Source organism: Cornus florida, unplaced genomic scaffold (assembly GCF_030987335.1).
Source record: "Cornus florida cultivar Cherokee Brave unplaced genomic scaffold, ASM3098733v1 CherokeeBrave_3.0.0_Hap2_Chr04, whole genome shotgun sequence".
In the NCBI taxonomy this organism is placed as follows: Eukaryota; Viridiplantae; Streptophyta; class Magnoliopsida; order Cornales; family Cornaceae; genus Cornus; species Cornus florida.
The window spans coordinates 2,564,152-2,582,631 of record NW_026775574.1 but is presented as its reverse complement, the minus strand read 5'-3'; the positions used below and the strand labels follow the sequence as shown (position 1 = coordinate 2,582,631).

Sequence of the window (18,480 nt, the reverse complement as noted above, 5' to 3'; positions counted from 1 at the left end):
TAATTCGTTTATCCTTGACTATATATATAGAAATATTTTGTATGGGATATTTTGGTCAATCCACTATCTTATGCCCTTCTATGAATAACTATTACCGCATCAATGGTTAGTTTACATGTATGTAAATATATAATTTTTATTAAATTTTTTGAAGAAGAATGTTTTTTTACATACAAAGTAAATGTTTTATTTTTATTAATTTTTTTAAATACGTAATCTTGAGGAAGGAATGAAGGATGCTTTCTGAACTCATTTATAAGAGAAAAAAATAAAATAAAATAAAAATAAATAAAAAAATTGAAAAGATGGAGAGTTACTTACACACGAGAAGAAAAGAACCTAATAGAAAAGGGGAATATTACAGTCATACCTTAACGCCATTCAGCGATTAGCCAATGCATTTGTTTACATTAACACCTTCTAAGATTTAAAAAGTTTATATACACACCCTTTAGACCTTTGACACCCGAAAAAATAACCATTTAACCCTTTGACTTGGTCAATAAATACATAAAAAGTATAAATTACCAATATAACCCTATAAACTAAAATTTAAAGGACCAAAATAACCTTCATTTTTCATTCTCTCTATCCTCACCACCAATATGTAGGACCACCATTACCACCGCAACATTCATAAACAAACACACCCAATCTTCTTTTTCTTTTTCCTCCTCCTCCTCCTTTTTTTATTATTATTTTTTTAAAAAAAGGTGAGTGAGGGTTATTTTTATCAATTAACATGTTTGATAGATTGTGAATTAACTGAATTAAATAATCAAGAGTGCTAAATAACGTTGACCGAAAACTCAAAAGGTATTACTGCAATTTATCCTAAAAAAGTAGTCTCTCTTCCATTCCATTACCTCCTCTTTCTTGCGATACCCAAAAACAAAAAAGGGCAAAGAACTTTTATCTGGACTTTTTGGCATACTTCTTGTGAACGAAATGTTGAAAGCTGCCACCCCCACCGAAAGAGTCACAGAAGCAGCCTTGAAATTCTTGATCTTGCCATTGATGGCTTGGCACAGGTCAATATAAATTGGCTGGGGACTGACATTAAAGCAAGCACTTTACGTGCATGTACTTCACTCTTTCCGCGTCAAAAGTAATTGGTTTTTTTTTCTATTGAATCCACAACGAATACTACAATCCACTACTGGTTTCATTCACACAAAATTCAGCTGGTTTCAAATCAAAACTTGACTAATAGAGGCCCCAAGATTATTGGTGTTTTCTCTTTACCAAGGAGAAGACCTTCTAGATCTACACAATGGACGGCTGGGATGACATAATCATACAAAAGTTTGAACCTTTCTTTGTTTTTTCACTCACACAAGCATCCTCATCAAACCAATTTGAGTGCTTATTATGAAATTAATGCATCATTCACATATTGGATTAGGGTGCACGGTTCGGTTCCTTTCAGTTCCGGTTGGAACCGGAACCATATAGTATGGAACCAAACCGGAACCCAATTCGATTCCATGAGAACCGTTAATTGTTTCGTTTTTTTGTTACATAAATGTTCCCCGTATACAACACTTAACAAAATACAACACTTTAACATTGAAATGTTCCCTGACTTCCATTACTTAACACTTAACAGATTTTAAGAAGACAATATCAAAAATATAAATATAAATAAATACAGAAAATCTAAGATAGTGCATGGGTGTAGATCGGAGAAACCGTGTGACCGTGTTGCTGTCTGAGAAGTTTGGAGGAGTCACTTGACTCAGAAATCTGAAATGGGAGTGAAGATGAATGAGAAATCTGAGATGGAAGTGAAGATGAATGACTGATGAGAAATCTAAGATGGGAGTGATATTAAAAAGGAATAGATAGAAATAATAATTTAGAAACCAATAGATAGAAATAATAATTTAGAAACCAACATATGTGACAGATCAATTACGGACTTATCGAGTAATCTGAGATCGGAGATGATTAATGATGAAATCTAAGATGGCAAGGGCGATGAGGACTGAATCGACGAGGAAGCTTGAGATGAGACTTGAGAGGAGGCGAGGGCGATGAGGACTGAGGAGATGAGTGGAGGCAACTCATGCGAGGGCGATGAAAGGTCAGAGGAGGCAAGCGTTAGCTTAGGGTTCGTCTGTTTAGAAGAGAGATTGAGAATTTTTTTTTTTTTTCCAGAACGAAGAGAGATTGAGAATTTGAGAGGAGACAAGGACAGAGAGAGATTTAGGGCAAATTTTTTTTTAAAAAGTAAGTTTTATTGTTTTTCATGCTTTTTTTTCACCGGTTCTCACGGTTCCACACGGTTCCACGGTTCTTTTGTGCACCCCTAGCATGGATGAAAGATATCAGTATTAATATTGTATTTCACACAAGACTCAGAAAGCAATATAAGAGAATGTACATCCACATAATCCAACCAGATTTTTCACTAGAATTACAATGCCCTACTGCTACTACGGTATATATACACATGTACATATATATCTGTTGAGTCACCTTTTCTTCTAATCAATTGCAACATAGTAAAGCCAAACACACAAGGGCTGGAAATTGCTCGCTCGTCTTGGCACCTTGATGCATGAAGCGACTCATACGGAGGCAAGAGCAATCGTAGATAATTCCAAAACCCAAAACAACACAAAGGTGAAGCTCAATTAAAAGAACGCTGAATCTTAATCGTTGCGTTTCCTGCCTTGATTTACTCGAGAAAAACTTAAATGCTCCTGGTGTAGTGATGACATGGTATCACGCACTAATTAAACACGGACACAGTGACATGACCCACCAAAGTAGATGCATTCTTACCTGTGTCTCCGCGTTTAATTAGCGCGTGATATCATGTCATCACTACACCAGGAGCATTTAAGTTTTTCTCGATTTCTTCTATACATTCCACACAAGTGTACAAATGAACCAGCGACCTTGTGAGTTCTTACTTTCTTTCAAACCCGTTCAATTCCCTTGAGGATGTTGTACTTGCAAAGGGGACATGTCGCATTCATCTTAAGCCACTTTGCAATGCATGTAGAATGAAAATGATGGTTGCAGGGTAGAGCATGAAGTTCTTCTCCATCTTCATATTGACAGAGACATATAGAGCATTCCTAGGAAAAACAAAGGAGAAAGATCAGACCAAAATTCTCAAGGTGCAATGAAAGGTTTAACCCAAGTGGTATCTCCTCCTTCCAAATGGAAGTTTGAGGGTTCGAGGTCGCAATGGAACAAATGGTTGTGTGTGATTTTCCTACCAAGGAAAAAATAATAATAATCATTCTCAAGCTACAGATAAACAGAAAAATGGAAAATACTAAAATGGTGTTGAGCAGTCACCATTTATAATAATACTGTTGGATTTATAACTAATTGTTATTTTTGAAAAGCAATAGATTACAGTATTGTTGTACTTTCAAGCACCATTCTTTTTGCAAGCACAACTGTTTCTGCCAGCACTTTATCACAAGCACAGTACCAATTTGCTTGGCATCAACCTAGAAGCCATGAAATTCATGCAGCTGCTCTAACTGTGTGTGTGTGAGAGAGAGCTTATGCACTTGCTCCAGATGCTAGAAAACTTCTGTTTTCTCCAATCCCAAGAGACAATGACTGACTGAATCTCTAAAATGAACATACTACTAAATAAAGATCTCACAGCCAACAGTCAATGAATCATCTCTAATGAGTATTATATGCATAAGGAGGCGGCATATTCAACAGACCATCTATTGGTGCATTGTTGGGTGACCAGGCAAATTAGGGCCCTGCTATTGATGCTTTTTGAAGTGGATTGGATCTTCCCTAGATCGTGACTGCAGTATTTTCTATATAGAGGAGCTACAGGAGGATATGGCTCCCCTCTGCCTAATGTGGTATATATGTGAGGCAGGACGAGTATGCTCTGAAACCAAAATTGATGCAGGATGGGAGAGAGAAGAGAAGGGAGAAGAAGATGAAATTGAGGGGAAGTGTAATCAATACTCATCAAAAATGTTTTCTCAATGTCACAACCAACATATCTAAAAGCATCAAAATAGAACCCTAATCAGACTATTACTATCAAAAATAAAACCCAAAAATATTAAATTACAAAAATATCCCTAAAAACATTACCAAAATAATAATTAAAAAAATAAGTAAACCCTAACTGCAAAAATCCATAATTCTATTTGTCTTTTCCCCATCTCCTGTAGTACGTGCTGGTCATGTTCACTTCAAGCTATCGGGTCATTTGAAGGTTAGGAAGAACCTTTTTTCAAGTTAAAGTATAATTATTTCAGTCTCTTGAAAGGATGGGTAATTGGAGATGCAATTCCTCTTTTGATACTTCTTTCAATTTCTAGACAATATGTTAGGTTCTTTGTTCTGGTGTATAGCTATATATTTGTATATTCAAAGATTGCCCCTTTTTGGTGAAATATTTTGACTTGGTAAAAAGGTAAGAGTATCTAATAAAATAAAAAATGAAAATATATTGAAATTCCACAAAAATAAGTCCTGTCCCTCGTGAAGTTAAAACAAAGGATTTCTATGGTAAGTCAATAACTTACTGCATCCTCCGGTAAAAGAATCCGTTCATAAGCCAGGTATGCACTGCTCAGTTCGATAGGAACCATTCTACCTGCTCCAACACTAGGCTTTTCCTCATTGTTAGAAATTTGAAATCTGTATTTTGGAAGCATACAGAGATCTGCCTCTGATGCACCTTCCTGTTTATTCACACCAGAAATGACAAAATATAAACTATTCACCTTCCTGTTTATTCACACCAGAAATGACAAAATATAAGCTATTAAACAGTCTGCCATCATTCAAGATCCTTGTGATTATCACAGTTAATTGTTCTTTGTCATACCTGGCCAATAACTGCATAAAGAATTGCAATAATGCAAGGCAAGCAGCAACACAGAGCAATTCCTATCAAGCATGCCAAAACAACGCAGAAAATGGCAAAGAACACATCGAATGCCAGGAATATCACAGCCAACCTGTAACACTTCATAATCAGAGAACCTTGGAGACTCCCTCTGCAACCAATATTTCATGCTTTGATTCGAAAAACATATACATTTATCACCAACCATACAAGAATTCATGGGTCAACTGAGCTAATGATTAGTATGAAGCAAAGATGTCCTCAGCTTCTAAAAATTTGTTCTCACTTATGAAGCCTTGGACAATTGGAACAACAATGTTATCATTGAAATCGTAGAGAGAGAGAGAAAAAATATATATATAAATAAAATAAAATAAAATAAAATCATAGAGAAAGCTTGCTAATTAACAGTCAATGCAGTCACATGCTCAGCCTAATCAAATATTAGGTTGAAACTCAACTTTACAGAACATTGGCCAATTATATGAAATCGGTTACATAGATCACATTTCAACCACTTTACACTATCTAACGTATAATTGCAATCAAACCACACGTGATCATATCTTCCTTTATTACGCCATTCTATGTTTTTTTATTTTCTCCTTCAAAAATAAGTTACCATTAACGTGAACCACAACACTCTTCCACACTGTTACAGTTATTGTTTTTCATTGAACAAGGCAAAATTTTCTTTAGTGATTTTCTCTCAATTAATCTCCAAGGGTGTTACTTTAACCATTTTACAAATGTAATTATTTCTAATTTTATCCTTTCCTGTCTTACCATACATCCATCTTAACATTCACATGTCAATCATGTTTATTTTATGAATATGCTTTTTTTTAATCACTTTCCATTAAGTAAGCCTGGTCTAACAACTATTTTATAAACTTTCAATTGTAGTTGTTTACATTGATCACACAATATACCAAAAGCACTCCTCCTTTTAACCTATCATACTGTAATTTTATGGCCATTATTCTCTCTATTATCTTGATCCTCATGTTAATATAATGAAATTACTACCAACAGGTCGGTGGCCTAGCGGTATCAGGCCCTTACTTCCCAAAGGGAGGTCAAGGGTTCAAGTCTCAGTGGAGGCATGCGTGTGTGAGTACCAACTATGAAAAAAAAAATTACTCATACTTTATTCAGGGGAAAAAAAAATTACTCAGACTTTAAAGCTCATAGCAATTAATGAATAAAATCATAGATGCTTATTTCCTTTAATTTTATCTCCTTCTCTACATCGTTTTTTTTGAGTAATGTGGTGCAGAGTGGGGGGAGGTGCAATAAGAAGAAAAGAAAGCCTACTTCCCTGTAAGGAAGAAATGATAACATAAACAGTAATAATTTGAAATTATAACATAAACAGTAATAATTAACTGTAGAGTTCATTATTTTTATAGTTCCAATTGGTGGCTTTTAATATCTAATGTGTGAATTTTCAATTGAATTCTGGTTGAAGAACTCTTCTACTGACTACTGTATTTATTTGATTGAATACAAAATCCATTCTGAACAGACTAGAACCAACCAGAATGTACCACTGGAGAAGGAAAACATAGCACATCAAGTGTATGTTTTTTGCTTCAAATTTCAACATATTCCTGTGGTTTCAGCCTTATGCTTTGTTCATTCCAGGTGGAAAGTTACAACAGGAGCAATTGATCAACTGTTATTACTAATAATAAGGTAAGCATCCAGGTCTCGATCCAGACCTACTTAACACTTACAATATGAGCAATTGATCAACTGTTATTACCTTTGGAATTATGTGTTAACCGTTAAGTATAAATAAGGAAAAACTTAATGAAGTCCATTGAGCTTTAGATATGCCATAATTTTCCCATATAATCGTTTACCTTTAACATATCAGGTGAATTTTTTTTTTTTTTTTTCCCTCAAGAAATCACATCACCAAAACCATCAGATTGCTAGATCCAGTGATCCAATAGAATCAAACTGGTAGAAACCTTAGGCGGATTTCTTTGCAACACAACACAAGATTTTGTCCCTTGATGTCTTCCATATGCGACTCGTAAGCTTTCTCTATCGACTTCAACTGATTTATTTTAGTTCTAAACTTGCTCTTGGGGAGAAGCTAACATTTTATGCTTCCTTGCCCCTTAGTGGCTGGAAGCTCCCAGAGAATGGGAGGAATAGAGAGAACAGGTGAGTGTTTGCAAGTGAAAGGAAGATTGAAGATGGGACCATGAGGTACATATTTGGAGAGAGAAATCTATTTGTTAGGAAATTCTTTCATTTTTAATATATTAAATTCTTATTTTTGTAATGGTGAAGTAATTGTTTTTATTATTATTATTATAAATAGCAAGCTAAATTGGCAAATAATTTCAAAACGTAACCAGTTTGCAAAGGCCATATTAGTATCAGCTTTTCTTTTCTTTTTTTGGTATAAAGGCTGGATGATGAATCTGTCATGCAGGATTAGGGAATTTTTCATCTTTCTAAGAGATCTGATGCATTTTGCCCAAGTATATTTTTTCATTGCACAAACTAGTAAACAGTTGACAGATTTTTGACAGAAACATATTCCCACACTAAATTACTTGAACAACCATAAGCAGTCTGCTTGGTCACACGTATACATAAATAAAAGGATAACGAAATCAGGCGTTTAAGACATACCAGTATAGATGTGGGGCACCTTGCAGAAGAATTTTACCACCAGAGACTATCCAGTAGAAACCAACCATCCACCAGATAAATGATGCCACCGTATTCAAATAGTCACAACGTTTAGGGGCTCTGAACCATCCATTAAATAAGGAAGTGGTCAAGGATACTAAAGAACACAACAACATATATTGTCACTCAGGAAACTGCAAGTAACACAGGAAATAAAGTAAAAGCAAAACTAACATCAAACTTGGTTAACAATAGACATTTACAGAAGGTTTTAAATTGGATTTAGAGAGTGGTCACTCGTCAGTTGTCACAGTATACAAAAAGGTTGTGTTAAGGAGTGTCTTTTTCCAATAATCATGTGTGTGATCATTGTACCAATGATTTTGCACCTTAAGAAGGAATTTAACTCCATGATGGCAATAGTAACAACTGTGTTGAGGGCACATTATAAGAAGAGAGTGCCTAATCAGGTAACAGTAGCACCTGAACATTGAAAAAGCTCGGTATTCCATTAGAGATGATTTAAAGCCCAACAATCATCTTTTCCACCAGTCTAGAGGCTGAGGAGCCGAGTGAGGTGCCGCTGCTACTAATTGAGGTTATGGTTCACCAACAAAATATAACGAAGTTTTTATCCCTTGGGTCCCAAACTCAAACTCAAACTTTGAAGTGAAAGAGACCAGAGATTGGCATCTTCCAAGTCTTTGGTTACTCAAGGAAGGGTAATGTTTTAAAATTTGTTCCAAAAATCTCAGCTAGACTAACAAGTCCGAGCTATGTGTCACAATCTTCACTCACAGGCACCAAAAGGACATGTGTGGCACTTGACAAGAACTTAGCAAGCAAGTCCATTTATGCTGGTTTACCTCAAAAGCACATTCATGCAAATTACCAACCAACAAACTACACAAAAGTGGCACAATATTCATTTTATCAATAGCAAACATATGATGATGGAACAAGGCTATTGGCACTAAACCAAACCAAATTAAAGTAACAACGTCAAAGGTACTATTAAAGTCTCCTCACTACCTGACCGAATGTCCCTTGTATATGCAAAACTAGAGCCCATTGAAGTTTACGAGGAACATCAACATCAATACTATCCAAGTAGTCATAACATAAGAAAACTGCTTACAAGAATGCAATTGACTACCTAGAAAAATGCCAATGTGCACCAAGCTTGGGCACTGCATTTTTGTTGCAGGCAGCACTGCGATGAGGCGATAGCGTGCTTGGCAAGCAACCTGTTATATCCTCCCCCACTCAAGCAGGAACCCCCCCACCCCCCTCCCATGAGGTTTCTAATCCAGGTAAGCATTGATCACATCACTGAAGGCAGTGGATTATTTTCCAAATAATCTCTCGGGTTTCAGAACTTTCCATTTCGCAAGGAATCTCCCTGATAACATTGCGTATTTAAACTATATCAAAACATTTATTACATCAAAGAAATTTGTACATTAAAAGGTCTTCACGTCACTAGAAAGAAAGAATATATGAAATGAGAAATTGCAAAGTACCTCACTCCCCCCCAGTCTTAAAACCTCATCCTCCTAGGCCCAACCTAGTCAATCAATCTTCTATACATTTTGATAGATTTCCTTAGGCTTCAACATCTTCATTATGATCTAACTCATTTACTACCAATGATCCTGCTGCCATGCTGCCGCCAAAAGATAGGTGATAAAGTCCTAATGATACTCTCTCCCCTCAGTCTGATTATGTAGTTATGCCTTTAAATTTCACATCTACATAGAAATCTCTGAATAAATCCAAGACTGTAAAACCATAAATTTCAAGCTGATAAGTGCATAATTTGTACACAACTGATCTCCGAAATTATATTTGTTAGTAGCTTATTTTAGATTATTTTATTTAATAAATGTGCTTTTGTGTCTTTTTAGGTTATTGGTGAATTTTGCGAAAATTGTCTCTATTTGCACAATCAGTTAGCTTATCGTGTGGAAATCAAGCGTCCAAGAGAATCCAGGGATTTGTAGAGAATTCTAAAAGTTTTCTAGAAGATTTTTTGGCTAGTAAAGTCATTTAGGAATTTATATTGAAGCAAGGCAATTTCCATATTCTATCTTGGAAAGAAACCTAGAAGCAAAGTTTTGAAACTGTCTCAGGAAATTGGTCATAATTTTGACTAGGATATCGAATGTCGCAAACCCAGCGGCTGTGAAAACAAGACTTAAAGCCCGTCATTTTTGTATTTCACAATAATTTTGCGAAAAGCATGTATAGTAGGTCAAAATTGGGTTACAAGTCAACACAAATATGGAAAGAAGATTTTGGCAGATTTCCATTTCTACGATTTTCTAGTTACTTCTTCTAGATGAAAACCCCAAGGGATCTCTATATAAGAGATAGATGAGCAGCAGAGAGAAAAATACAGAGAATAAATAAAGAGAAATTGATCTGTGGCTAAGGAACAAAGCTGGGAGGCTTGTGCAACTGGCAGAGAAAATACGAAACAGGTTTGGTAGTTGTTATTTTATTATTCATAGGTTTCTAATCTAGTAGCCAACGCTGAAAGGAGGCCCTAGTCTTGTAACTCTTTGTTTTCAATTGTTGAATTTGTTTGATGTTTATATTTGATAAATAAAATCTCACTCTATCTTTAAATGCGTGTTTCAATACAATTAATTTTATGTGCTTCACCATAGACTAAAATTCATTGTATGTGGAGTCTAGCATAAAGGTTACTTGTGTCTGACCATGAACTTGTAATCTTCATAAGGCTATTTGAGAAAAAGATAATAAATTATGACCAGTGTTGTTAAAGGTGCGCCTAGGCTCAAGGCGTAGGTCTAGCGCCTGTTGTCATCCCAGGCTCACTGATGTTTACTAGGCATGCACCTCGATATCGCCTCGGCCAATTTGTCAGGCGCGCCTTGCTTTCTTTTTTTAAATGATTATTCTATCTATTAAGCCAAAAAATGTACTTTTGGCAACTTAATAAACAAATTAGAAAGCCTAAGCATATGAGAGAAGGATCTTTTGTTCAAAAACAAATAAGAAAGTCCAAGACCGAACATAGAGAGAGTGAAATTGTGAGACGAACCACGAAGCCCTAGTGGCAGAGATGCCAGAGACAAACCACGAAGCCATGTCAATTCTTTCTACTTCTCTATCCTCTTTTCTCCTCTAATCCTCTTTTCTCATCGTTGTTCATTTCTTTCTCTCCGTCTAATTCTCTTCTCTCTATCTTTTTATTTGGGCTCTATTTTTTTTCTCATTTTCCTTCTTTAACATTTTCTCTTTTTTCTCATCTACTCCTCTCTTCATCTACTTCTTTTGTCTCTGCGTTTTTTTTTTTTTTTTTGTCTCTGTTTTTTTTTCTTTTCTTATTAATATTTTTTTAATAGATATATTTGTTTTTGTACTCTGTTTTGTCTTTCAAGAAAATAAATTTGTGCTCTGTTTTATTGTTCTTGAATGCTTATATAGTTTATGGATTTACTTTTTTATATTTGATATTAATTTTTAGAATATTGATATGACTTGTGAGATATGAATGCTATTATGATAATTCAAATTTCAATTGTGCGCCTCACTTCACTAAGGCGTGCGGCTCACGCCTAGGCTCCAAAGGACCTCTAGCGTCTTGGTACGCCTTGAGCCTTTAATAACACTGATTATGACAATTTATGCCTACCCATTGATGAATAGTTATAATTTATGTGTTTTCCTTCAATTAATTACTTGATTCATCACCAATATAATAAATAAATGTGTTTTCGTACAATTAATTACTTATGATTCATGACCAAGATATTAAATATTTAATTGAATCTATGCCTAACCAAGGATGGACAATCTATGAATTTAAAAGAACATTTGGTAAATTTGCAATTAAAATTAGAATTAATATGATTAGTGGTGGAATCCAAGCCTGGGTACTTATTTCCATGGTCTTTTTTATTAATTTTATTGTTCTTTTAGCTTGAATCACTCAATTTTTGGTTAAATTAGTTACCTAATAATTTTAGAATTAGGTTGTCCTAAGCAACCCCGTGGGAACTATCTCGTAATACAAACAATGTCTACATATGATTCGTATACTTGCTGAGTTTAATTTGATTTAAATTGATCTACTAATTAGGTTGATTTAAATTCACATAACAAGCCTAGTGTCCTCGTTTTTAATGATATCCAATTGAATATACCAATTTGAACAAAATGAACAGAATCGCCCAAAAACCACTGCAAAGTATCCACATTTTAAAAAAACAAACTTAAATTGCAACCGAAGCACAACAAATTAAACGAAATCAAATGTAAGTACTTAAAACTAAAGCTAAATTCAAGTTCAATTCAGCTCACCTCGACCTTGCAATTCCCAAATTTCTTGAAGCCCCATCTTCATCCTCGCTAACATTTTCATCCGAATTCAATTCGGACCGGGCTGTCTCAACACCCCGAACTCGTCTTGGGTTCCTCCTCTTGTGCTCTAACCAAACCAAAACCACATGCATCGAACACTGGAGCGCGTAGCCGCAGATCCAAACCCTAATCGGCACATTTGGCCGTTCATTCGTAGTGCAAATCAACATCACCACAGATATAATCACAAACGCCAAATTCCACATCATGTCCAAAGCCACCACCGGCCTCGAGTAACCCCAGTCGACGCGTCGCTCCTCAAGCTCACGCGCCGCCGTCTCGCGGACCAGCATCGACGAACCCCGACGGCCGGTGGCCCGCCCGAGCAGCAGCGCCAGCGTCGTTGGCTGCGTCACCGCCACTCCGGTAGTGGCCTGCCGCGGTTGGAGCAACGGCGCGCTGGTCCCCGCCGCCGCCTCCGTGGTAGATGTCTCCTCCAGTGAGCTCTAGAGAGAGAAACTGAAGAGATGATAAGGCAATTGGAAATGGTGAGTAGAGAAAGAAAGTTGGCAGTTACACTATCTGAATTATCGAGCTTCCAAGAGTCCACACTCACCCTCGGCTACTCACGTTTTGGTGCGTTGAATGGTAGATTGTCGTTGGACGATATTATACCAATTAGGTTGAGAAACTCTCTACAGATTTTTTTATTTTTAGGCTCAGCTTCTTTTTTTTTTTTTTTTTTTTTCGTAAAATATATATATATACTTTTTTACTTTTGTTTGGTAAAAGTTTACGTGAGAGATTAAAGTCAAATTCACTGTGCGATACATACAAAATAATTTATTAATATATTTTTTTTTTGTAAATATTTTACTATAATTAAATATTAAAAAATAAAAAAATATTTTTAAAAAATATTTTACTTCCAAACAAATGGAGTTAAATGTTACTTTAAAATTTTATCCAACTTCTTTTTGTTTGTAACGAAATGAATGACAAAAAATAAATAAATAAAAATAAAAATATTATTTGGAATATGGCATTTTAAAATGAAATTTAATTTAAATGCATTTGATATATATTATAAAATTCTCTTAAAATAATCAAATTTAGATTAAAGAATACTCTGTTGTTTTATCAATTCGTCGTTTGTCGCATATAAGAAATGTGTCCTCTTCCATTAGATTTCTCTTTGGTAAAAACTTAAAAATAAAAAATAAAATAAAATAAATAAATAAATAAAACACCAAGAAGAAGAAAAAATAAATAATAAAAATATTTATGTTTTAAGTATATGAGTCAACAAAATTGTGGTGATAGATGATGAAAATATTGGAGTACTACTAGAACAAGCAATTTTTAGCACTTCTGTTCCGTGCAATTTTCCTTTTTGGTAATTACAAGCACAAAATAATAACTTAATTTTTTTTTTGAATAATCATTCATAATTCCAAACTCTAACTGTGCAGAAGAGATATAAACATAATCATAAATTTTGAAGTCATAGTTTTAGACCAACACATAAAAATTATTTACATATCCTTCTCTCCTTAGTTAATTTTTCATAACTTCAATATATATATACACGCATTGTGTTCAAGTAAAAATTTAGAACTAAGTCGTGTGATTGTCGGCTGGCAACTTCCAAAACGAAATCCAAGAATAATATAAGAAAAAAAAAAATTAGCTTCCAAAAGGAAATCTGAGTGAGGGTTTCTTTCTTCGGCAAAAGAAAGCTTATTATGCCACGTCTCATTAGTGATAAATTATGAAAATCGATATCATTTTTTTAAATGGAAATGGGTCTTTGCCTATTTGTATAACCTTTTAATCTTCAAAGAGGAGGGGAAGAGTTTTCGAACCTGGAAAAAAAAAACGTGGGGCCGAACACTCAATCTCTTATTTGAGGGAGAGTTTTTCTCACAACTAAATACGCTATACATTTCTGTACAACTGCGTGAAAGCTTTCATGACCAGTATGTACCTTTATAGTAGACACTGCATTGCAAAACTGTATTGAACCAGAAACCATTAGAACAACAAAATAAGGTACAAGAATAAGCCCATAAACAGGTCCATAGATTTTGACAAATGCAGGCCAGTCCAAGTAATATGTATGCCATGAAGCCACTACACATTATTGCTCTCTACACATGCCTCAGCTACAGAACCTCTCTCTATATTTTTGTTCAAGTCATGTTCTTTAACAAGATCTCAATGGTGTAAAGCTGCATATATCCCAAAACTGATTTTTAAAAAGTAATGAGACAAACAGGGAAAACAAAAGTGCTTAGCTCCCATCAGTCCAAACTTCAAACCCTAACTCAAATAATTGGATGGAGCATAAACTAAGTGTCCCCACCTATATATATATATATATATATGCTTTCTTAATTGATAAAATCCAACCTTTCAGTCAAAAATATATATCAGATTTACCAGCAATCTTTACATAATATCAGTGGATTGATAATTTGTTGGCTTCTAGTCCATTACTATGTCACAATCAATAAAAGAAACCCAGCCAATCTCATGTTTATCACATGGCTTCAACCTTCATGCCTTACTGCTCCTAAACAGCAGACAGGGGAGGCCACAGAAAAGTTGATTAGTTAAATACACACAATGGGGATGCACCATTATGTATATATGTATGTATGTATATCTATCTCACATTGTGGAAACTATTCTTACTGCTCATAAATTGAACAAATGATTAACCCATATATACTAATTACATCGTGTAGATATTATCCGTTTTGCACACTCTTCTTTTGATACTTACGATTATCCTCAAAACACGTCTACATGGTTAAGAAGTGCCAAAAAAAATTCCTCCACGAAACATCAAAACAGGAATGTGTCCCTAAATTTTCAATTTATAATAAGATCATTTACAATGCCTCACAAAACCTCTAAAAAGACATGCAGTAAAATATGTCCACAAGGCGTGGAAGAGAATAGAGCACAAAACAATAGCACCAAGGTGTGTTTGGCTGCATAAAATTGAAATCTTAAAATTAAAATTGGTGAAATTTAAAAAAAATAATAATAATTTAATTTTCTTAATTAATTTTTCTCAAATTTCATGCGGCCGAACACACCCTAAAATCACTTTTTAAACAAAATGTTTTTAGTCAAGCGATTAAAGTTACAGTGAATTGAAACTCGTCATGGGACCAGAATACTGCTCATACTAGTGAGGACTTGATTATTTTGCCTCAATAAATTAAATTGATTATTTTTATCCTTATCCAATTAGATTATAAAAGTCATATGCTGATATCATGTATTTTTCATAAATGAACAGTGCCATTGTCACGTCGGCTCAAGAGAGAAGAGCATATTGCACCAGTTTGAATTTCAATCATTTGAAAATTGAACAATTTTTTTGCTAATCTAATATCAAAATCAATAATCATATCAATTTAGATTTAAGTCTCAATCAATAGGTCTGGTAGGTAATTAGTGTTTTGGCGGCAGGCTGCAAAACAAATTCAAAAACCAAAATTAGTCCTAAATGGAAAGATGTGTTCAACACTTTATCTTCCTGTATAGTATAAATTAATTCCAAAGTTTTAGATTTTTTTTTCTTTTTTTTATATATTTTTTTGAGCTATTCCAAATTCTACCTTACTTAATGCTTCAATTCTGCCACTTAAGCCACTAAACATTATTAGAATCACCTTGAGGTCACTTGTAGGAAATTTTTTCGATAATTGCTCGATAGATGTGGGACGGTGATAATTTATGAGGTACTTTAAGAGGTCCAACACCACTATTGTGAACAAATATATATATATATATATATATATATATATATATATATATAATTTGAAGGATTATTACTTATTTAATCCGTTTGCCATTTAGTTAATTTAATTGAGATTCTATAAAATAAAAATGTTTTTAGATATTGTACTAGTTCGAAAGCTTCAATGACTCTAGTCACTTTGTCACAGTTTGAATGATTTCATGATATTAATATTTTTCTAGGTTCAAGTTCTAAATTCTAATCTTCATATTCAAGAAATATTAGAAATTTCTAAGAAATTTCTAAGGAGAAAAAGTCAAGATTAACTTCAAAACAATATCAAGGACAAATGAATTTTATCATTTGTCTTTTGAATTTGCTACTAAAATCCAATTTAGGTGGGAAAAATTTATATTCGACCAACTCTTAAAATATATAAAATAAAAAATAATAAAAAAAGCGGCCCAATCATGTCTAGTGGCTATTAGTGTAGCTGTTAAGTGTACCTAGCAGTGTATTTACTTGTTTAATTTATCAAAATTTTTTTGTGAATTAATTGTGCAGGTAATTGATGGGTAGGAAAGTCAATAATTTACGAAGTCTAAGTAAACAAATTACAAAATCCAAAAGAAATATAATGTTAGAATAAGTATTGAACTATTGATATGTAAGAGAATTTAAAAATTAGAAGAAATCCGGTAGATGTGAAATTGTTGAGAGAAAAAAAAAGAAAAGAAATAATGATAAGATAAAACTGTTTAGAAACTTGTATTGATCTTGTATTTATTTGGTAATTAATACGATAAACAAAGAATAATCAATACATTAATAAAAGAAATATGTAATTAATATAATGAGATTACTTGTATGAGCCTCTTCTACCATTTGGACCAATATAAAATCAGTTGTATTTATTTGGTAATTAATACAAAACCACTCCGATTAGAATTTTCCGCCTGTCTAATAACATTAATCCGACAATCAACCTGTAAAAACAGAGCCAAAAATCACAAGAAAACAGCCAGAATGCCTCTTTCCTTGACCCAGTTGAGCCCAAAAACGAGGAGGGGGAAGAAAATGTGAGTGAAATAGTCCCAATTTGATTTAACAAATGGTTCTGGAATTAGGTATGCTGTCTATATGTGTTTGCATTTATCACGGGAATCTGTTTAGATTTGAAGAAAACAAAAGCATAATTGAGGTTGTTGGGGAACAAAAAAAAAAAATACTTTATTATTTTTAAATATATATTATAAATAAGTTTCTACTCCTTTTTCACCCTTTAGATTTCCTTTTTGAATTAAAATTCTTTTCCAAGTAGAAACGTACATATATGGTTTACAATTTTTATTGATTGAAACTAGAAGAGAGAAGAGAAGGCGAAACTAAGAGCGTAGCCAAGCAGGAGCACTGTTTGGTGGCAGAAGAGAGAGTGGATCTCCACAAAAAAGGTTTATTTTTTTAATCTTCCTAAATATCAATGTTTTTTTTTCCCTATTTGAATCCTTGTGCATGTCAATTTTTTTACAATTTCTCTAATTTGTTCCATTTTATTTAATAAATCTTATCATTAGTTATTTTAAGTTTTTTTATTGTGTTTGAAAATTCTTAATGGGAATTACAGTTATCATGTATAATGTAACCTTGTACATGTCAATAATTTTTACCATTTCTCTAAGTTATTTCATTTTATTTAATAAATCTTTTCGTTAGTTATTTACAATTTTCTTCGCAGGTTTGAAATTCTTAATGGGAATTTCAATTATTATGTATATTAGGATGACTTTGACAATAGATGGTAACTTTTATTCAAAGTTTTTATCAATTTCAAATCTTCTTGAACATGTATGGGGCAGGAATGACTGAGATTTTAATGACGAAAATAACTTTAATATTTATTGAGGTAAAAAAGTTGTAGTCTATTTACCTATCGTTAGTTGCCTCTATTAACATAAGGAGAAAGAAAACAAAAGAAAATTTTGTGGGTAAAAATTAGTTTAAAGTAAACTCCTAGAAAAAAAAAAAAATTCTATGTTACTCGACATAACATCAATAATTCTGTATAAAATGTAAATTATTGCAAATTTGCATATAGAAGAATGGTGATTACTGTACATTTTTATAAAATTAGAATTTTTTTTTTTTAACTCTATTTAAAACTTTTTTAAAAAATTAACTTTTGAAATGCTTTATGTTTTATAATTAATTAAAATTATTATTTTATTATTATTGATTTTACATTTGTCCTTATTTTTTGATTTTTTTTCCTTGCAAAATTTGATAGGATTAGATTCGTCCAGTTTAGAGTAATCCTCGTGCATTCAATTTTTTTTACAATTTCTCTGAGTTGTTTGGTTTTACTTAGTAAATCTTATAGTTAGTTATTTATAGTTTTTTTTTGCATGTTTGAAAATTCTTAATGGGAATTACAACTATTATGTATATGTAAGATTTTATTGATTTTACCTTCATCCTTATTTCTTGATTTTTTTTTTCTTGTAGAATTTGATGGATTAGGTTTGTCCAATTTAGGATTTTTTATTAAGTTCTTTTTTTAATTTTTTTCCATTCTTTTTTCTTTATTCTATTTGATTGCGGTTCTATTGATGTTACATTTACTATTATTTTTTGAGATTTCAATTTTTTTTTTTATTTTTTAAATTATTTGTTCTATTCTATTTGAGTATGAATATAAATTTATTAAGTTGTTTAGTCTTGTTTACTAAACCTTATTGTCAGATAGTTATAGTTTTTTTTTTTTTGCATGTTTGAAAATTCTTAATGGAAATTGTCATTATTATGTATATTATATGATTTTACCTTTGTTCTTAATTCTTTTCTTTTTTTTTTCCTTGTAGAATTCAATGAATTAGGTTCGTCC

The 18,480-nt window shown here is 33.1% G+C and overlaps 1 protein-coding gene across 1 annotated transcript; it reads right to left on the bottom strand.

Annotated features, from left to right (window-relative positions):
• Positions 1-2,342: 2,342 nt before the first annotated feature.
• On the bottom strand, positions 2,343-17,269 carry LOC132304612 (E3 ubiquitin protein ligase RIE1-like). The gene is made up of 7 exons (XM_059802363.1): positions 17,243-17,269; positions 16,529-16,585; positions 11,843-12,348; positions 7,511-7,630; positions 4,835-4,967; positions 4,530-4,688; positions 2,343-3,089 (listed from the first exon to the last, which is right to left on the bottom strand). Exons 1-7 carry the CDS (start codon positions 17,267-17,269, stop codon positions 2,928-2,930), a joined length of 1,164 nt encoding a protein of 387 aa, XP_059658346.1. The 3' UTR covers positions 2,343-2,927.
• Positions 17,270-18,480: the final 1,211 nt, after the last annotated feature.